The sequence below is a fragment of the Sciurus vulgaris genome, assembly GCF_902686455.1.
Source record: "Sciurus vulgaris genome assembly, chromosome: 1".
Taxonomy (NCBI): Eukaryota; Metazoa; Chordata; class Mammalia; order Rodentia; family Sciuridae; genus Sciurus; species Sciurus vulgaris.
In genome coordinates, this window is record NC_136461.1 from 178,261,440 (window position 1) to 178,278,823 (window position 17,384).

A 17,384-nucleotide genomic window follows, 5' to 3' on the forward strand; every position below is an offset into this window, starting at 1 on the left:
ATACCCACCCCTGATCTAAGTGTGTATGTTAGGGGAGCCCACAAGAACTGCCTAATTACCCTGACTTTACTCCATGTTTTAAACTTCCCTGTTGACCTAGTTATCCAGGAGAAGCAGACACAGAGGGGTCACAGTACAGACCGGAAGTGCAGGGAGGAAGGTGTAAACACAGCATCTCTCAGCCTCGCTGATTCCATTTAATCCTTCCAATCCTCAACTCATCACTGTGATTGGATAATTGCCTTGGATTTACCTTCAGGTTGAGTACCTGATTTGATTACATACACTCTGTCAAGGGTCTGATTGTTAGGTTAAAGCAGATGGCACACCGGAAATCACAATCTCAAGTCAAAACCACCCCACCGTCCCTGTCCCACTAGTTAGAAGGAGACACATAATTCACATAACAGGGTATCAAATGAAGATCTCAATGTTTATTAGTTACAATAAATTGTAAAATCACAGTGCAATTTTAAAACAAATGTAGCCATTAAAAAACAAAACTGTTAAACAAGAAAGTGATCTTTCTAAATTCAAAGAAAGAAATCTAGTGCAAGCAAAAATTTTAAAGGAACGTTAATGAATTTTCACACAGACTTTCCATCACAATATTATTCATTTATATCTTCAATCCTAGGTAGCAATAATGACATAGTGAGGAAGACAGCAATTACTGTTGAAAGAAAATCAAAGAGGTCTAGAGCGATTATTTTCCCTAAAGGATCTTAGGGAATTGAAATAAGGCCTGTTTCTCTACGGGCTGACAACGTGTGCTGAGGGGAAGGCAGCATTCTTTCCTCTGATTTTACCTTTGAAGGGAATGAAAGCCACTCCGTGTAGCATTCTCTCTCACAAAGAGAGGCAGAATTCAAGCTAACCCCAAGAAATGCTCTAATCAAAGTAAACACCAAGCCTGCTCCTGCAAATGTAGTTCATAGCATGCAATAGCTTTTAGTAGCATTTTCTTCCCTTGCTGATCTTCCTCTGAATTTTTAATATAATCTCCCTGAATTGGAAGAATAATTCCAGTGATCTGGAAACAACAAAAACGCTGGAACATGGGGCTAGAAAATGTTTAAGACGGAAAACAGGCTCAGCATGTGGGTCAAAGGGCTTGGTTATTCAAGAATTCATTATCCCAATCCCTGCAGTTGGGGGGGGGGGGGGTTGTAGGGAAGCACACGCTGTCAAAATGTGACTCTGTGCAATGCCTGAGCACAGATAAAACCAGACCTTTGTCAAGCAGAGCTGCTGATTAGTACAAACCTCTAGCCCTGTCCATCAGGTCAACCCTAGGTTAAAGCCTCGTGCAGATTGTTACAAATTGAAACATCTGAAAACATGACATGAAATAAATTTTTAAAAGTTTCAGAGCTTAGTAAAATTAGAAAACTGGAAAAATATGTAGATTTCATGAAGTCAATAGAGAGATACTAAAATCGTAGCAAGGCAACTGTCGTTAAATAGGGATATGGCAGAACAGGACTAGAAAACAAAAAAATTGACAAGGATGGTGATCACAGCAGCTCCAAGACACAAAGAAACATCCGTGTCAAAAAGGCCGAGGGGAAACTGATGGAACACCTTTACACAAATGATCATATCTATATTATTCCAAAAATTAAGCATGGGGAAAAAGTGCATCACATACTATCAAATAATTTTTCTGAGAATTACATTCACGAAAGCAACATTCATTTTTCATGCATTCTAAATTCTAGAACACAATGGCATTTACAATACAAAGATTCATTGTTTCATATAAAGTTCTAATTGGCTTATAAATTTTGACCATGAAATGACACTCCTTGTGGTAAGTAGTGCAGTAACAGGGCCCTCGGCATGCTCCCGACCCACTGCTTCTTACTTGCGGTAGATTTTCCAGGGCTCTATGGAATGTTTCTTGATCTTATCCCAAGGCCTTCTTCAATCCGGAAGGCTCATTTAACTGTTCTTCACCAACAGGTCTTTTATCAGTCTTTCCTTAGCTCAACTGTCCTTGAGTTTTACATCCCTTTGAAGCCTTTGACCTTGGACTCTTCAAATGCTTGGGGAGGGAGAGAGGTTAATTTCACATGCTGACGTTTATACGCTGATTGTCACGCAGGAATACTTTCTTTGCCCACTCTCCCTCGCTCACAGCACCAAATCAGGGGTGATCATGCATCCTGGTCCCTGCTGTAGAGTCTCTGGATTTCAACATGCTAACCTCTCCCTTATAGGGCGCACGCTCCACCGGCACAGGTGTGCAAGTCTGAAAGAGAACATATTTCTCTTGTGGTTTATTGACTTTAAAACTACAGACAGCTTCCTTTGTGACTTGTGAGAGCAAAACAGAACCTTGTGAACATATCATCTACCAGCCTTTTGCCCTCTCACAGGATTTCCTAGCAACCTTGGGTCTTGGGATTGTTCTTTCTTTGTCAGTGTTAATCTGTGTCAGACAAAGGCCCAGGGAATGTGCCATATGGGCTTCTGCCACATCTTCACCTCATCTGAGTCCCTTCACCATCTGACATTCTACCTTTTCTTTTAGTTTCAGTCCTAGCCATCTGTGTTCCTAGAGGGTTTTGTTGTCCCTCTCTTAGGACTGAGCATTTTGCTCCAGATTACAATTTACTTGTGTTTTATTTTCCTGACTGCCTCTGTGTATAACAGGCTTTCTGCAGAATCTCACCTCTTTGGTGGCCAATGACACAGCAGAACTCACAGTTGGGTTCAGCTGGAGTTAATTTAGTGCTTGAACAGTTTCAAAATCTGGACTTTATAAGCAAAGGAATTCATGAGAAATAACTAAATCATGCTATTTGTAAACATGCACACAACTTCTCTGACAAGTCAAGAGGCAGCAAACATCAGTGATTAATGACACGGGCTCTGGAACCAGATTGCCTGGGCAGTCACTTAACACTCTGCTCCAGTTCCCTTAGCTGTAAACTGGGGCTAAAAGCAGCACCTACATTATAGGGCTGTTGTGAGGATTAAATGTTGACAGGATTAAATAGAAGGGAAACATTTGGAATGAAGACCAACAGAGAATAAGCTCATTATGGTTTGGATCTCCAATGTCCCCCATAGGGTCACATTCTATTGATGGCTTGGTCCCCAAAGCAGCAATGTTCAGAGATGGGGCTTTTGGAAAGTTATAGAACCATGAGGGCTTTGACCTTCTCAGTAGATTAACTTGTTGGTAGACTCAGAATTTGAATGTACTGTTGGGAGGTGGTGGAAACTGTAGGAGGTGGGAGCTACTGTAAGGTAGTGGTCTTTGATGGCATGCTTTTGGGATTATATCATGTCCCTAGTCCCTCCCTTACCCCACTGCTATCTCTCTGCTTCCTCGCTGTCATAAAGTGAGCAGCTTTGCTCCAACACGTCCTTCCACCATGATGTTCTGCCTCACCACAGAAACTTCCCAGAAACAATGGACAGCTGAGCATGAGCTTAGACCTTGAAACTGTGAGCCAAAACAGATCTTCCTTCTGATCAAGTTGTTTTTCTAATGTATTTTGTCTTAGTGACTGACACAAAACACTTAAAAATAATGCACACACACACAAATAACAAATTATTGTGGGTCTCATTTTGATCATGCAGACTAATATATTGTAGTGAATGACAATGTGAGCTGTGGAATAAGACAGATCTAAGTTTGAATTCTCCCTTTGCTATCAACTAGTTGTAAGGAACTCACAAGTTATTTAGTGCCTCGTGAGTTTACATTGTCATCCACAAAATTTGGTAAATAAAACCCATCTCTCAGATAGTTGAGATCTTCCGGAGACTCAGCATTTCCTTCATTCAACGGATAATTACTGAGCCCACACAGTCTCGCCTATTTTGCCAACACAGAGTTGGCAAAGAGTAAGGTGGAGACAGCTCCCAGCTCCCACAGCCCTGGACCTGCAGCACACGTGAGCACCAGGACAAGCCTCTGTCCCCCTTCTGTGTCTGCCCCAGTGTTTGGCTGGACCTCCACTGTGGCTCATTATCCACGCAACTGTTTGCTTCACCCCAGTCCTGTCGGCATCTCGAGGTGCCTGGAAATGAAGTGCAAGCTTCCCATTTCTGTCACATAGCCCTGGACACTGTGGTCACTGGGAGTCAATGCACACCTGAAACCTTAAACTTACCTAACCCCCATTCCCTCCACACTCTCCTTCTCAGAACTTTGCCCATGCTTCTTCCTCTCCTGCCTTTACTTCCCAGGCTAAACTTCCTGGTATAGCACTTTGACCCAGGGTGACCATACAATTTATCAACTAGTAGGACTGAGAGGGGAAAGGATACCTAACATAATTAACAAGCATGATCCAGGACCATGCCAGCAAACCAAGATTTCTCTCCACCTGCCTTCAACCCTCTCTTGACCACCATCCAGACGATCTTGCCTTCCTCTGTTGCTCGTGGTCTTCACATTCAGATATACCCATGGTATATTTCAGTTCAGTCATCAGCCTTTCTGCACGGAGTGCCCCTGGGGAAATTGACATAAGTGTGCAGATATCTGCACCACCTACTGTGTGCTGTGTGTCCCTCCTCAACTCCTGCTCCATCTCCCTCTTCCCACAGTGGCTCCTGAACCTCTCTTACTTAGTTTTCAGCTACTAACTTTTTGTCTGTCTTGGGCTCACTGGGAACGGACTGCAACACCATTGGTTTGGGTGGAGTCATCAAGTGTGGGTCTGTCCTCATTTAGGGACAGGCCTGCTCTACAAGTTGATCAGTCCCTCAGAGGATTGCTTCCCCTGATCTTATCTGCAAGTCCCAGGATACTGCATGTCCCAAACCAGGCAAATCAGAATCCTTCCTAGAATCTTCGTGTTGGGACCAGGGCTTGGCGCAGGCTGGGACACCCACTATCTTTTTACCTAAGTATCTCTGACTTTGCTTTAATTCCTCAGGCAGGCAGTCATCAGACTAGTAAGCTTTAGCCCTCTCCGTCACACCCACTGTCTTGCATGCTACAGTTTTCTGTAATGATTTGTTAACCTGTCTGTCTCCCCCAGTTGTCAGGGGACCAATTGCTATTTCTCCATAATATGTACCCAATAAGTTCGGGGTGGAAGGGCCTTTTGAGGAAGTGTAGGTGCTTCCCAGTTAAGCTTTCTTTCTTCTGTGCATGAGGAGTCCTGGCCTGGGCTGACTCAGTTTCCCTCACACTCCTTTGTTGTGCTTCACTGAGTATCTGCTTTCTAGGCTTTACTGTCTGGCTGGCCAACAGCCTTCTGTGGAGAGGTCTCAGGTCACTTGGTTTTCTAATAGCTGCTTTCTGGCTGCTCAGTCACTGCCCTGGTAACACCATCAAGCAGCATGCAGTTGGCTGGTCCCCAGGTCACACTGATCATCATATGTCTGTGACCTGATTGATCTTATCTGCACAGTTTCACTGTTCATTTGCCTCTGAGGTTCCAGGTGGGCACAGTCTGCTTTCCCTCCAGAATGATCGCTGACCATGCCTACCCATGCAGCCACCTGAGAAACAAACCAACCTCTCAGCAATCTTTTGCTGTCTCACACTTTGCAATCTCACTTTAATAGATATTTTTTATCTATTAAAAAAGGCAATTTAGGTTCCAGTCTCATGCTCCAAGCAATTTCAACCTTTTACTCTTTTCTTCTCCTGAGAGGTGGGCTGCATGAGCGCTGTACTGACTAGACCTGCATCTCATCCATCTCTGCACTGTCTCTTGCCCCTGGCATTGCACTCTCTCTATATTTTAGAACCTCAATAGATATTCACTATGACGAAATGGAAAAGTGGTGGCATCACTCTGCAGAATCTTAAACTGTCACTCCCATTGTTCAGAAGTTCAGTTGCACATTTGTTTTCTAGGTAGACCTAACCCAGTACTCAGGAAAGCGACAGTGACAATGGCAAATCTCTATCAATCGGATATGTGAATGCCCAGCTTGATATGGACCCTGGTCTACGATGGAACCAGTGTTCAATGCTAGTGGTTGGGTCAAAAATAAAATGGGTTTCCTTCCCTGGTATCTCAGATGAGTATAGTAGTCATGTCGTCTGCAGTCCTGTTGCTTCAGCTGAAAGCACAGGTCATTCTTAGAGGACTTCTATGCACCATAAAATACTCAAGAGAGATCAGAATGAAGAATCTGAGTGGTACGGGTTGCAAAAAGTCAGCAGATTTCTTCTTTGCCTCCTGAGAATCCATGTTTTCCTGATCTTTCTGCCTCTCTGCGCAGCTATCTCAGGCTCCTTTACTGATTTCTTTTCTCCTCAATCTCTGAAGGTTGGTGGACCCGGAACACTATCTTAAGCCCCCTTTTGTCCTATCTAGCAACCCTCCTTGATGGCTCCAGACTTGTGATTTTAAGTCTATGTGCTATGATTCCCAAATTTATCTACAGCCTTGATCTCTCCATTATTCAGATTCCTCTTCCAAGTGGCCAACTGACTATAGCAAAGAGGTGTAAAAGTGTGTCAAGCACAACTAGGTTTTGGTTAAGCACAAAGAACTAGAGTTGGAACAGATAGAAGATAAAGCCTGTGGTATTGGGGCTGCTTTCTGATTGATGCTAGTATCACTAGTCCTCAGACGGTGCCTGGTGCTCAATGAACATTTGTTAAATGGAGGGAGACTGCTTGACTGTCAGACTTCTCAGAACTTTTTATATATTGATGGGCAATGGAATCACTGGAAGGTAACGTAATTTACGATTACTTGGCAACTTTCTCAAGGAGCACTTGAAGATACTAAAATGTCCTGAAAATACACTTTTGAAACTAATCTGGGTTGCATGATTTTTTTCCCAGTATGTGCTGTTCAAGATTAGGAGATCAATGGCAGCAATGGTTTCCATCTTGATGGTCTTACAATCAAATAAAATGGCTTAAAGGTACAACCCTGGGAGAGGCTGTCTTGGGTAATACAGAGCACAGATGGCACCTCACTGGACAGGATGCTGGTAGATCACTTTAGCAGGAGAGTTCAATCTGAGTTTATAGGATTTAATGACAATTGTCACCGTGACAAGTTAATAGAAAGACAAACATGAGAATTATATCACATGAAGTACTGTGAATAAACATTAATTGCAATCATCATTATATTTGCATAATTGGAGAAATGCTTTTTGGATAGCTGATCAGGGGAAGAGGAAGCTGTGAATGGATAATGATTTTAACTATATTGTCTGCCAAGAATGGAGTTCTGGGATGCTACATTTTCTGAAAACAGAAAGACCAATAAAGAAGAATCCACAGGCCCCAAGAGAGTTACTGATGTGATGCTGCCCACTGAGATAAAGATACAAAAATATACATAAAGACAAAAGAAGTTCCAAATACCAAATAGCAGACACTGGCTCAACGTCAAACAGCTCAAATAAACACTGAGTCCCTGAGAATGAAATCTAGGTGTGGCCTGGCGAATTTAGAGAACAGTGGAATACAGCGAATTTAGCCATCTAGGGCTCTGTGCACCGCTAGACCATGAGGAACCCCTAGTTCCATAGAGGTGATCTACAACAATAAAAATGTGTGCATTTTGCTAATGTTTTACCATCCACTTAAAATACCCTGTGAGCTCTTTCTCAAGGACAATGCAACAAAGCTCGGCCCTCTCTCTTCTGGGCTGGCTCCTCTGGTAAGTTTTCCAGTGGAAGGGTAAATAAGCCATTTGTGCAGTGAAGAGACTGGGGAACCCTACATTGAGGTGGGTGGCTATTCATTTGAGTAGGGATTATACTTCATGATTAATGAGCTGCAGTGCTAGAGTTGAAGGGACTGGTTTTGAGGTAGACAGACCTGAGTCTGAGTTCCAATATAGCCAAGTGACCTCCATAAGCCTCAAATGCTTAATCTTTATAAGCTAGAACCACCACTATTCCCAGTAGTTTTGAGAATTAACCTATAGCTGACACCTAACTGGTGATCAACAAATATTTACAGAATGAATGTTGAATGATTAGATAAAGCATGAAAAGAGAGTTACAGATTGAGTGCCCCATATCCAAAATGCTTGGAACCAGAAGTGTTTCAGAATTTGGAGTTTTGGTGTTCTTTGTTTTTTGTTGCTGTTGTTGTTTGTTTTGTTTTGATTTACTTTGGAATGTTTGCATAAACTTTACTGGTTGAGTACTCCTTGTCTGAAAATCTGAGATCCTTCAATGCATTTGTCAGTGCTCAAAAGTTTTATATTTTGAAGCATTTGTTTTTATATTTTTAGATTAGAGATGCTCAACATGTATCTAGAAAGTGTCCTATAATACAGTAGTGTACTGGTAAATATTAGCAACCAACTCTATTCTTCCCTTTCTCACCATCCTTAAAATCCTAAGTTATAGCACTTGCCTATTTCTGTGGTGTAAATACTCCCACCATGCCTGATTTCAAGCTACCAAAGTGACATCCCTGAACGAGGGCTTGGGCAGAGATGAATTCAAGTGTCTTCTGTGAGCCAAAATGAGCCAGATTCAGCATATGTATTGCCTTTTATTATTATTACCAATCAATCTGAGGAAATTCGGTCCATATGGCAGTTGATGACATATCTTAAATTACTTCTTCTGAGCAACTACCTTGAGGAAGACATTGACAAACTGTTACTTCAGAAATGGAAAATACCCATTTCAAGGACCAACTCAGCCATCCACTCTATTTCATCTTATCTAGAAGGCAAATTACACTTATCGTTGCAAAGATACAGCCCAGTTTAAAAGCTTTGGCAGCAGTATTCTGAAACCATATATTACTCTGAGAAGCTACTCTTGTTTCTCTGTAAAATGCAGTGTGACCTGTATCTTCCAGAAAAGGACAAAGTTGCTTATTACTGAAAAGGAGAAAAAAGATGACTTAATGGATAACTTAAAGAAGGTCCATCTTTTCAAAATTTGATGAAAATTATAATACTCTAAACACAAAGATTTCAGCAATATAATCCATTTGAATTTTAAAGAGCTATATGCTTTTTGGTAAAGAATCAACAGTACATAATTTTGTTCTTTCAAGAAATATCTTGGAATATCTAAGTTGTTACTTATTCTTTTCTTTTTCTTCCCTATAACACTGTTCCTCAAGTGATTTTTTATATAATATTGAAATGTTTTATTGTGTTATATTTATAAAATAAAGTTTGATGTCTCATCTTCTGATTTAAAATTCTTCCCTTATGGATTAGCTAAGTTTTAAAATAAATAACAATTCCCCAAAGTTGTTGAATTGAATAGAAATATCTTTGCTTTCCTTTGAAATGCCTCATTATATTCAATAACAGTGAAAGTGGTAAGGTGGAATGATGGTAAGTTTTATTAAGAAATTATAATTGTGAACAAAAATCAAGTTTACAGATAACCCCATTCTTTGGAATGGCACAGGGGGCAATGTCTGGATTAGTATATTTAAAGTTCCTTCTATGACCTTCTGAAGCTATTGCCTTTGTTCCTCTTGTGTTTAGTTTATTAATTTGTCAAATGCCTATGCTGTACCAAGTATCAACATGGAAAGGACAAGATACTGTGTTGAAGGAGCTAGCTCCCCAGCCAGGAGACCAGCTGAGTTCTAGAGCTGGCCGTGTGGATGGGGCCTAGAGTCTGTACGTTGGGAGTCCAGAATGGGAAGCAATTATTTTGCCGGGAGATGGTAACAGATAAGCAGGAGAAATCTTATGGGCCATTCCTGCTTGCCTTCAAATTCTTGTCCTTCACTCACAAAGAAATGTGAGTATTTTAATTTTATTTATTTATGGGGATTGAAACCAGGGCTTTGTGCATGCTAAGCAAAAACTCTACCTCTGAGCTACACCCCCAGTCCAAGAAATCTGAGTGTTTAAAATGAAAAACAAAGAGTCCTGATAACCTCATGTGAATTTAAAATCTATAGTTTTGACAAATCATTTTCTTAAATTTAGTGTAATATTTTTACTCTATTATCATCTTCACTAAACTGGGAGGGGATCTTAAATACCTTCACGTAATTCCCAAACTTCAGTTCACTTTACTCATTTTGGCATTTTTCCCCCAACATCTTTTTAAATCATGCATTCCTTCATGGTTTGGGGTTCACGATTACTTCTTCCTCTTTTCTTGTCTCTACAGCGATCCCACAGTAGTGTGAAAATATCACAAATCCTGGCTCTAAAGTTTACTTACTTCTTCACCCAGGGGAAGTTATTTAATTTTACTGAGACTCAGTTTTCTGTTCTGTAAAATGAGAATGATAATATTTATCATGTGGATGTCCAGATTAAGTAAAATAATAACTATAAATCACCTAATGCAGTTCTTGATAGATAATAAGTTCTCAGAACAATATATGATAATAATGGATAATTATCATTTAGTGCTATTTTAAAAATAACAATGTCCTTAATGCCTAAAAGGTTGATATCAGAAGAAAATATTGAGAAACTAAAATTCATAAAATTGATAGTCAATACATAAAATATGAAGTTGACATTAATTCTACCAACCAAACAGAAAGCAATTTGAAAAGAAGAACTGATGAAACCAGTCATTTGTTTCAAGTTGACCATTTAAATATCTGTTTGTCTAATGCCCCTGCTGGTGACCAACTAGAACTGACCACTAGGAGCAGCCCTGCCTCAGAACCATTTCAAGTGTATTATCTATCACTTGATTCTATTGATTCTACCTTCTTATGATTTCCAGAATCCACCCTTCCTATGCATCCACCAAGTTTCTGCTATAGACTCATGAATAAACTAGCTGTCATCCATGGCTGCAACTCAGATTGAATTCTTTTTTGGAAGACTCTTTTGCAAATTCAATACTGAGCAATTTATCTCTCAGTACTTCACTGAACTCAATCCTTATATTTTACAATATAATTGATTGCTTAGCTATGCAATTTTTGGAGTCAAATAACTGGGGTTTATGTCCTGCCCTGTCAAATACTTGCTGTGTGACATGAACGAGTTTCTTAATTTCTTGAAGTTTCAGTTTTCTAATCTTTAAAATGAGAGAAATAATGTATCTTTCCTTCACAGGGCTTCACAGTGACAAAGTCCTTAGAAGAATGTCTTGAATCCAATAAGCAGACATTAAGTGTTGTACTGCTGTTATTTACCACACAAGTGTTCAAGAACACCTGGGATTCTTACAGTTACCACCTACCTGTCACCTGTCACTGTCAACATTTATAAATTAACCCCACAGGAAAATGAACTATAATCTTAAACTTTGTTTTGACCAAAATACAGCATATAAAGATTGTGGTATTCCTGTGAATTCAAAGCATTCTAAAGCACTGGTTTACCTTAGGAAGTGTTTTTTAAAAATGTAGGAATCTTGTGTAATGCATTCTGAGAATCCACAATTTTCAAAAAATATTGTACAGGACATTAGAGGAGAAATCAAAGAGACTAAAAGATCTAAGTAAAATGAATAAAAAAAAACAAATGGAGAACTTTGGAAAAGAAAATCTACATGTGAAAAATGGAAAGAAGAGAAATAAGCTTTAGAATAAATCCACTGGTCACAAAATCTATATGGCCAGCCAAGGAACACGAGGGAAGCATCTCAGGGAAAATCAGAAAATTCTCAGGTCCCAGCCATTTAGAGTTGGCCTATGACATATGAGATTAAGGGCAGAGTTGTCCCCTACCCCCAAAGCCAGAAATGGATTTTTTTATTTGAAATTTTCAAATACATTACTGTATTTAGTATAGTAAAACTTAATAACTTTTAAAACTCTGTATAAACTTAATGAAATGTTTGAAAAGCCAAGATAAATTTTAAAAAGCAAATATCTCTTATAATGCAGTTATTATAAACTTTGGGCCTTTGTTATAGATTAAGAGACAGAACTAGCATTTCCGGATCTCCTACTGTATGCCTTAAATGTATGTGACTTATCTTTAAAAACATCTTATCTGAGTCTCACAATTTTTAGGGAGGAAATGTTATTTTGATTTTCCAGATAAGGAATCTGAGCCCAAGGATAAAGAAACTTGCTCTTGACCACATAGCTAGGAAATGGGAAGGGAGGATGGAATTCATATTTATGTCTACCTACCTACTCCACCATTGCTCTGGTGGTCACGAGAACGTGACTTGCAAATCTTTAAAGGAACAGCAATTTCTCAAGGGGCCACTGCTCTGCTCTGCTCTGAGGCCTACTACCTACTACAGCAGCTTCCAGCCAATGACTGGGTGCCACATTAACAGTGGGGCAGGAGACTAGACTCAAGGACTGCCAAGGGCCCCTCTCGACCCCTTCTAGACTAGGTTGGTGGTCTAGGGTGCTTCATCTCGCCTTCTTTTCTTCTTTCCTTACTGGGTCAGACCTGAGTTGCATTCTGGAACACTTTAAGTTGTTCCAGTTCCTGCCCATTCTTCTTTCCCAGGTGTTTCCAGTATAAAACCCCTGAGCCTTTATCCATCTGGATGTCTGTTTCTTGGAAGAGCCTGATTAAATTGCCCAAAAGGTTCTGAGCTTGCCTGGAAAAAAATCCCCGACCTCGTATCAGGAAGCCCCGAATTGACACACCAGTCTGCTAAGGAAAATGCATCCATCCAACAATTCTTTGAAAACTGGCATTTGTCTGTAATCTCTCACATAAACCCTGACACCCCGGGACTGTGCTAGACCAGTGTGATGCGGCACCACCACCATCACCACAAACACCAGCACCCCAGAGCAAGTGGCAGGCCCTGGCCCACTTCGCATAACTCACCTGGTCTCGCTGCTGGATTCGTTGGTAAACATATTCAGCAAACGGTTTGCGTGGAATGAACTTCCCTTCTCCTGCCGTGACGTTGAGAACTCCAGCTTCATACACTACTTTGCCCCTTGAAATGGTCACCAGGGGCACCCCGTGGCAAACCATGCCCTCGAAGATGTTGAAGTTAACTGCCTGGTGATGGGTCTTAGCTGAGATTGTCCTGTGTTTGTAAAAACAAAACCAAAAAAGCTCCAGATCAGCACCAGCTCACTTGATGAATATAAAAAATATGAAAGAAGAATGACCTAGGAGAAAATTTAGCAACTCTATTAAGCCACAGCTTCATCACTGTACCAAGTGACTTTAAGAATAGACTATAGCATTAACATTTCATTACACAGTAATCACATTTTCTGAGAGAATAACCCAAGAGATCACTTTTTAAGGTGATCCATGAGAATGGGGTGGGGGGGCAAAGGGTGGTGTCTTTTACATTTAGATTTTAAAATTATTTTTCATGTGTTAAAGAATCTCTCCCCGCCCCCCTCTTTTGGGTAGCAGGGATTGAACCCAGTGGTGCCTAACCAATGAACCACATCCCTACTAAGCCCTTTTGAAAAATATTTTATTTAGAGACAGAGTCTTGCCAAGTTGCTTTAGGACCTCCCTAAGTTGCTGAGGCTAGTTTTGAACTTGTGATCCTCCTGCCTTAGCCTCCTCAGTTGCTGGGATTACAGGCATGCCCAGCTTCATTTTTTAATTATAAAACATTCTAAACAGATGAGTCTGATGAGCACAAGGACCTGATTGATACCTAGCTGTCTGCAGTTGCAGCTGAGGTTCCTCAACCCCCTCCCCAAGTCCCATTCATGCCCCAGCCTTCCCAGAGGATTCACTACTTGATCGTTATGGAACTGTATTTGGTAGTTACCCAAAACAGGAAAAACATATCCAGATTTTTCCCCTTGCCTGTGGCAGAATTGGAAATTTGAGGATGGCAGGGTCAACGGCACATTAGGATATGATCTCTTCGCATATTCTGTGTCATGTTTGTATATTTATCATCATTCTCAGTATCTTATTTTTTATACTGACACATAAAATTGTATTATTTATTTGGACAAAGTGATATTTTGAAGTATGTCAACATTGTGGAATTTCTAAGTTGGGCTAATTAATAAATGAGCTAACCCCACATAGTTATTATTTTTGTGGTAAGAATGCTTTATGTCCATTGTCTCAGCCTTTTTCAAGAATGCAATACATTATAGTCACCATGTTATAAAACAGAGCCCTTGAACTTATTCTTCCTGTCTGAAATTCTATACCTCCCCAACATTCCCAACTGCTCCAGTCCCTAGTCACCACCATTCTACTATTTCTGTGGGATCACTTTTTTATTCCACATGTAAGATCATGTACTCTGTGTCTTTCTGTGCCTGGCTTATTTCACTTAACACAATATCTTCCAGGTTCCTGGAAATAAGATGAATGCTTTTTTAAATTGCTGAATAATATTCTACCATGTATATACCACACTTGTAAAATCCTTTCATCCCTGGTGGACACTCTGGTTGACTCCATATCTTGGCTCTTGTGAATAATGCCACCATACGCAGGGGAGTGCAGATGTCTCTTGAACAAGCTCATTTCATTTCCTTTGGATATAGACCTATGGTTGGGATTGCTTTATCTCAGTAACTTAAGAACACTTTTCAATCTTACTGATTACTTCTAAGCTGGGGTATTTGGAAAAGCTGGATGCCTCCTTTCCTTCAATCTTATTAAATGGAAAAGGACAAAAATATCTGGCCAGAGTGACTAGTATGAGCATGATCTGAATTCTGGTAGAATTTCTACAATCCCTCTTAAGAATAGATTAGAGAGAGGTACTCTATGAAAATCCTCGAGGCCGAGACTGAGGCACAGCAACCCTAAGTGCCTCCGGCCCTAACCAGGAAGGGCTGAGAACCTCTTGCTGACGTGTGCTGGACACTGAAATAGGACAACACTGGCCTGGTCCTTGGTTCCAGACTCCATGTCCAGCTGCTTGCTTGGTTTCCAGTCTTGATGTGCCCAAACTGAACTCTTGATTGGCAGTGACCTCCACAGCCCATTCATTGGAGTGTGCTCCTCCCTTGAGTTTCCCATCTCAGTGAATGACACCGCCATCTACCTTTTTATGCCCCTCAAGCCATCATAACATCTGTCATTCCTACATCCCCCAAAATAAGTCTTTCCCTCTTTGCTGTGCCTGACAATTCCACGTCACCACTGCCTCTCCTCGGGTCCCCCTGGCACCTCTTCCTGGCCTCCTAGTTTCCTCTTTTACCCTCTACCTTCTTTGCAGAGCTGCTCCAACAGTCTTTTAAAAGTGAAAGTCAGATCATGTCACTTTTCTGCTTGAAACACTCAATGGCTCCAATTTGTCCCCTAAGGGCCAAATAACTATAAAAAAGATGGATGAAAGTTATACAAAGAATCCGCTCCCACTGAAAAACATCTACCACAGAAAGGGAAAAGAGGTACTTCCAGTATGTCAAGGAGAGAGCCCATAACATCTTATCTCAACCTTATAACACCTCTTCAAGTGCTGAGTAGCTTCTACCTTTTGTGGGTATGTACGCTGAGATTTAGAGGTTAGATAATACCCCAGGAAATTTGACTAGTTTGATGAAATTGGGATTTTCCAAAAATTTTTAAATTAATAATGAAACAACTTTTTGGTGTACGGGTGTATGAATTTTGATGCATATTTGACACATATAATAGACTTGTGTTAAATCACATTAGAACACAAAACAGTTTCATCAGCACACACACACACACGCATACACACACAAATTCCTATTATCCCTCTAAAGCACATTAGCCCCAACCTTTAATTCCCAGCAACCAGCAATCTATTCTCCATCACTGCATATAAATAAAATCACACAGTATGCAACCTTTACAGACTGACTTCTTCCATTCCATGTAAGTTCTTCGAGATCCATCCATACTACTGACTGTTTCAATGGCATTTTCTTTTGGTTGTTGAGTGGTATCACTGCAGGGACACACATCTGTGTTATCATTCATCCACTAAAGGATACTTGGATTATTTCCAGATTTTAACTGGAAATACGAATAGAGCTTTTGTAAACATCAAGGTATGTACTTTCTATAAAGACTTGTCTGGTATAAATACCCAGAAGTGAATTTTCTGGGTCATATGTTAAGTGCTGGTTGCGAAAAAGAGCTTCCAAGACTTTTGGAACCAACTTACCCATATAGTGAAAAGTTTAAAAGACCCCAGAGCAGCAGGAAGGAAGCACAGATACAATAAAAATTTAAATACTGAGGAGGAGGAAAGGGTATTATCATTCAAATGTAAGTCACCAAAGTAGGGTAATGAAAATGTTCAAAGAGATACTTAGAATGAGTTATGGTGAATTGTGAATTGGTGATAAAAGACACAAACTCAAATAAATCAATAAATTGAGGAAACAATAGAGAGGGGATTCAGACCTTCCAGTTAAAGTGACTTTTGATGGCCAGCACAATCTCTCTGCCCTCCTACACTTCATGGTTAACAGCAGCAGGAACTCTAGGGCTTGTACTGTAGAATGCTACATAGAGATGTTTGGACTGGTGCATTAGTAAGGCTGCTATATGAAGAAAGTAAAATGAATTAAAAATTCATTATGAGGGAATGTGGCTCAGTTGGTAGTGTGCTTGCCTGGCATACACAAGGCCCTGGGTTCAATCCCCAGCACCACCAAAACAAAAGCCCTTAAAAATTCATGCTGAAATGGTTATTTGAAGTATAATAATAGGGTGGGAAACCCTAAGTTGGGAGCTTCTGAAACTAAGAAAAATAATCTAAGAAGAAAAAACCTGATACATAAAGATTGCCATTCCAATATTGCCTAAAGTATTGAAAAACTGAAGCATAATGGTTTTCCAATGGCTACTAAAAGGAATATTAGGCATTTGTGAAAGACTTGTTTTAAGAATACTTTTATAGAAGCAAAAATGCCTGATAACTTCCTATCAGTATATAGCAAAAACAGGCCCCAGTGAACATGCATACCACATGTGTAAGGAAAATACATACTCACCTGGACAGATACAAAAGGAAATATACGAAGTCTTTTGGGAATGGAAAAAATGAATATGAGGAATCAAAGTATCTTTAGAGTTTTTGTTATACTGTTTCTGTGATTTAAGTTATGATATTAAGATGAAGTTGATGCAGCAAAATATCCAATTCGATTTCTCTGCCTCATGCCAAATAAAGGTCATTACTTTGACTATCTTAGCCTTGGGGTTAGCAAGAGAAAGAGGTCAATTAGACAACATCTAAGAGTTCTTTATACTAAGGCATTATGTAAATGAAGTCAAATTAACACCAAATGTAAATTCTAGGCATTATCAACAGGAGCAAAAATTGTGCCTCCACTTTCACAGTGGAAGGCGTCTGACAGGGTGTCATTCTTCACCCGACTTTTCCGTCCAGCCAAAGCTGTAATTCTCCAGTTCTGAGGCACCTTCACGCGTCTCAATCTTTGCACATGCGGTTCTTTACCCTGAATGCCCTTCTCACTTCTGCCCCTCTCCTTCCCTAAAACTCTGCTCAAGAGCCTATGTCCTCCCATGTGCCAAGGTATTTGTCACCATTACTATGATTGTTAATATCATCGCCTCACAGCATGTCCCTTGTCACCTAAATTACACGTGCTCATTGTTTCCTGA

At 40.3% G+C, this 17,384-nt stretch overlaps 1 protein-coding gene across 2 annotated transcripts in view; it reads right to left on the reverse strand.

Moving 5' to 3' along the window:
- Positions 1 to 414: 414 nt before the first annotated feature.
- DPYS (dihydropyrimidinase) overlaps positions 415 to 17,384 on the reverse strand; it is a 74,535-nt gene continuing 57,565 nt past the window's right edge. The window contains exons 8-10 of one of the 2 annotated variants that reach the window (XM_079141518.1): positions 12,660 to 12,867; positions 2,140 to 2,254; positions 415 to 2,047 (exon numbers count right to left, since the gene is read on the reverse strand). In XM_079141518.1, the coding sequence (XP_078997644.1) occupies positions 2,150 to 2,254; positions 12,660 to 12,867 (313 nt within the window). In that variant the 3' untranslated portion in view covers positions 415 to 2,047; positions 2,140 to 2,149. Of the gene's footprint in view, positions 2,255 to 12,659; positions 12,868 to 17,384 lie in introns of both variants that reach the window. The other variant, XM_079141517.1, reaches the window with a different exon arrangement.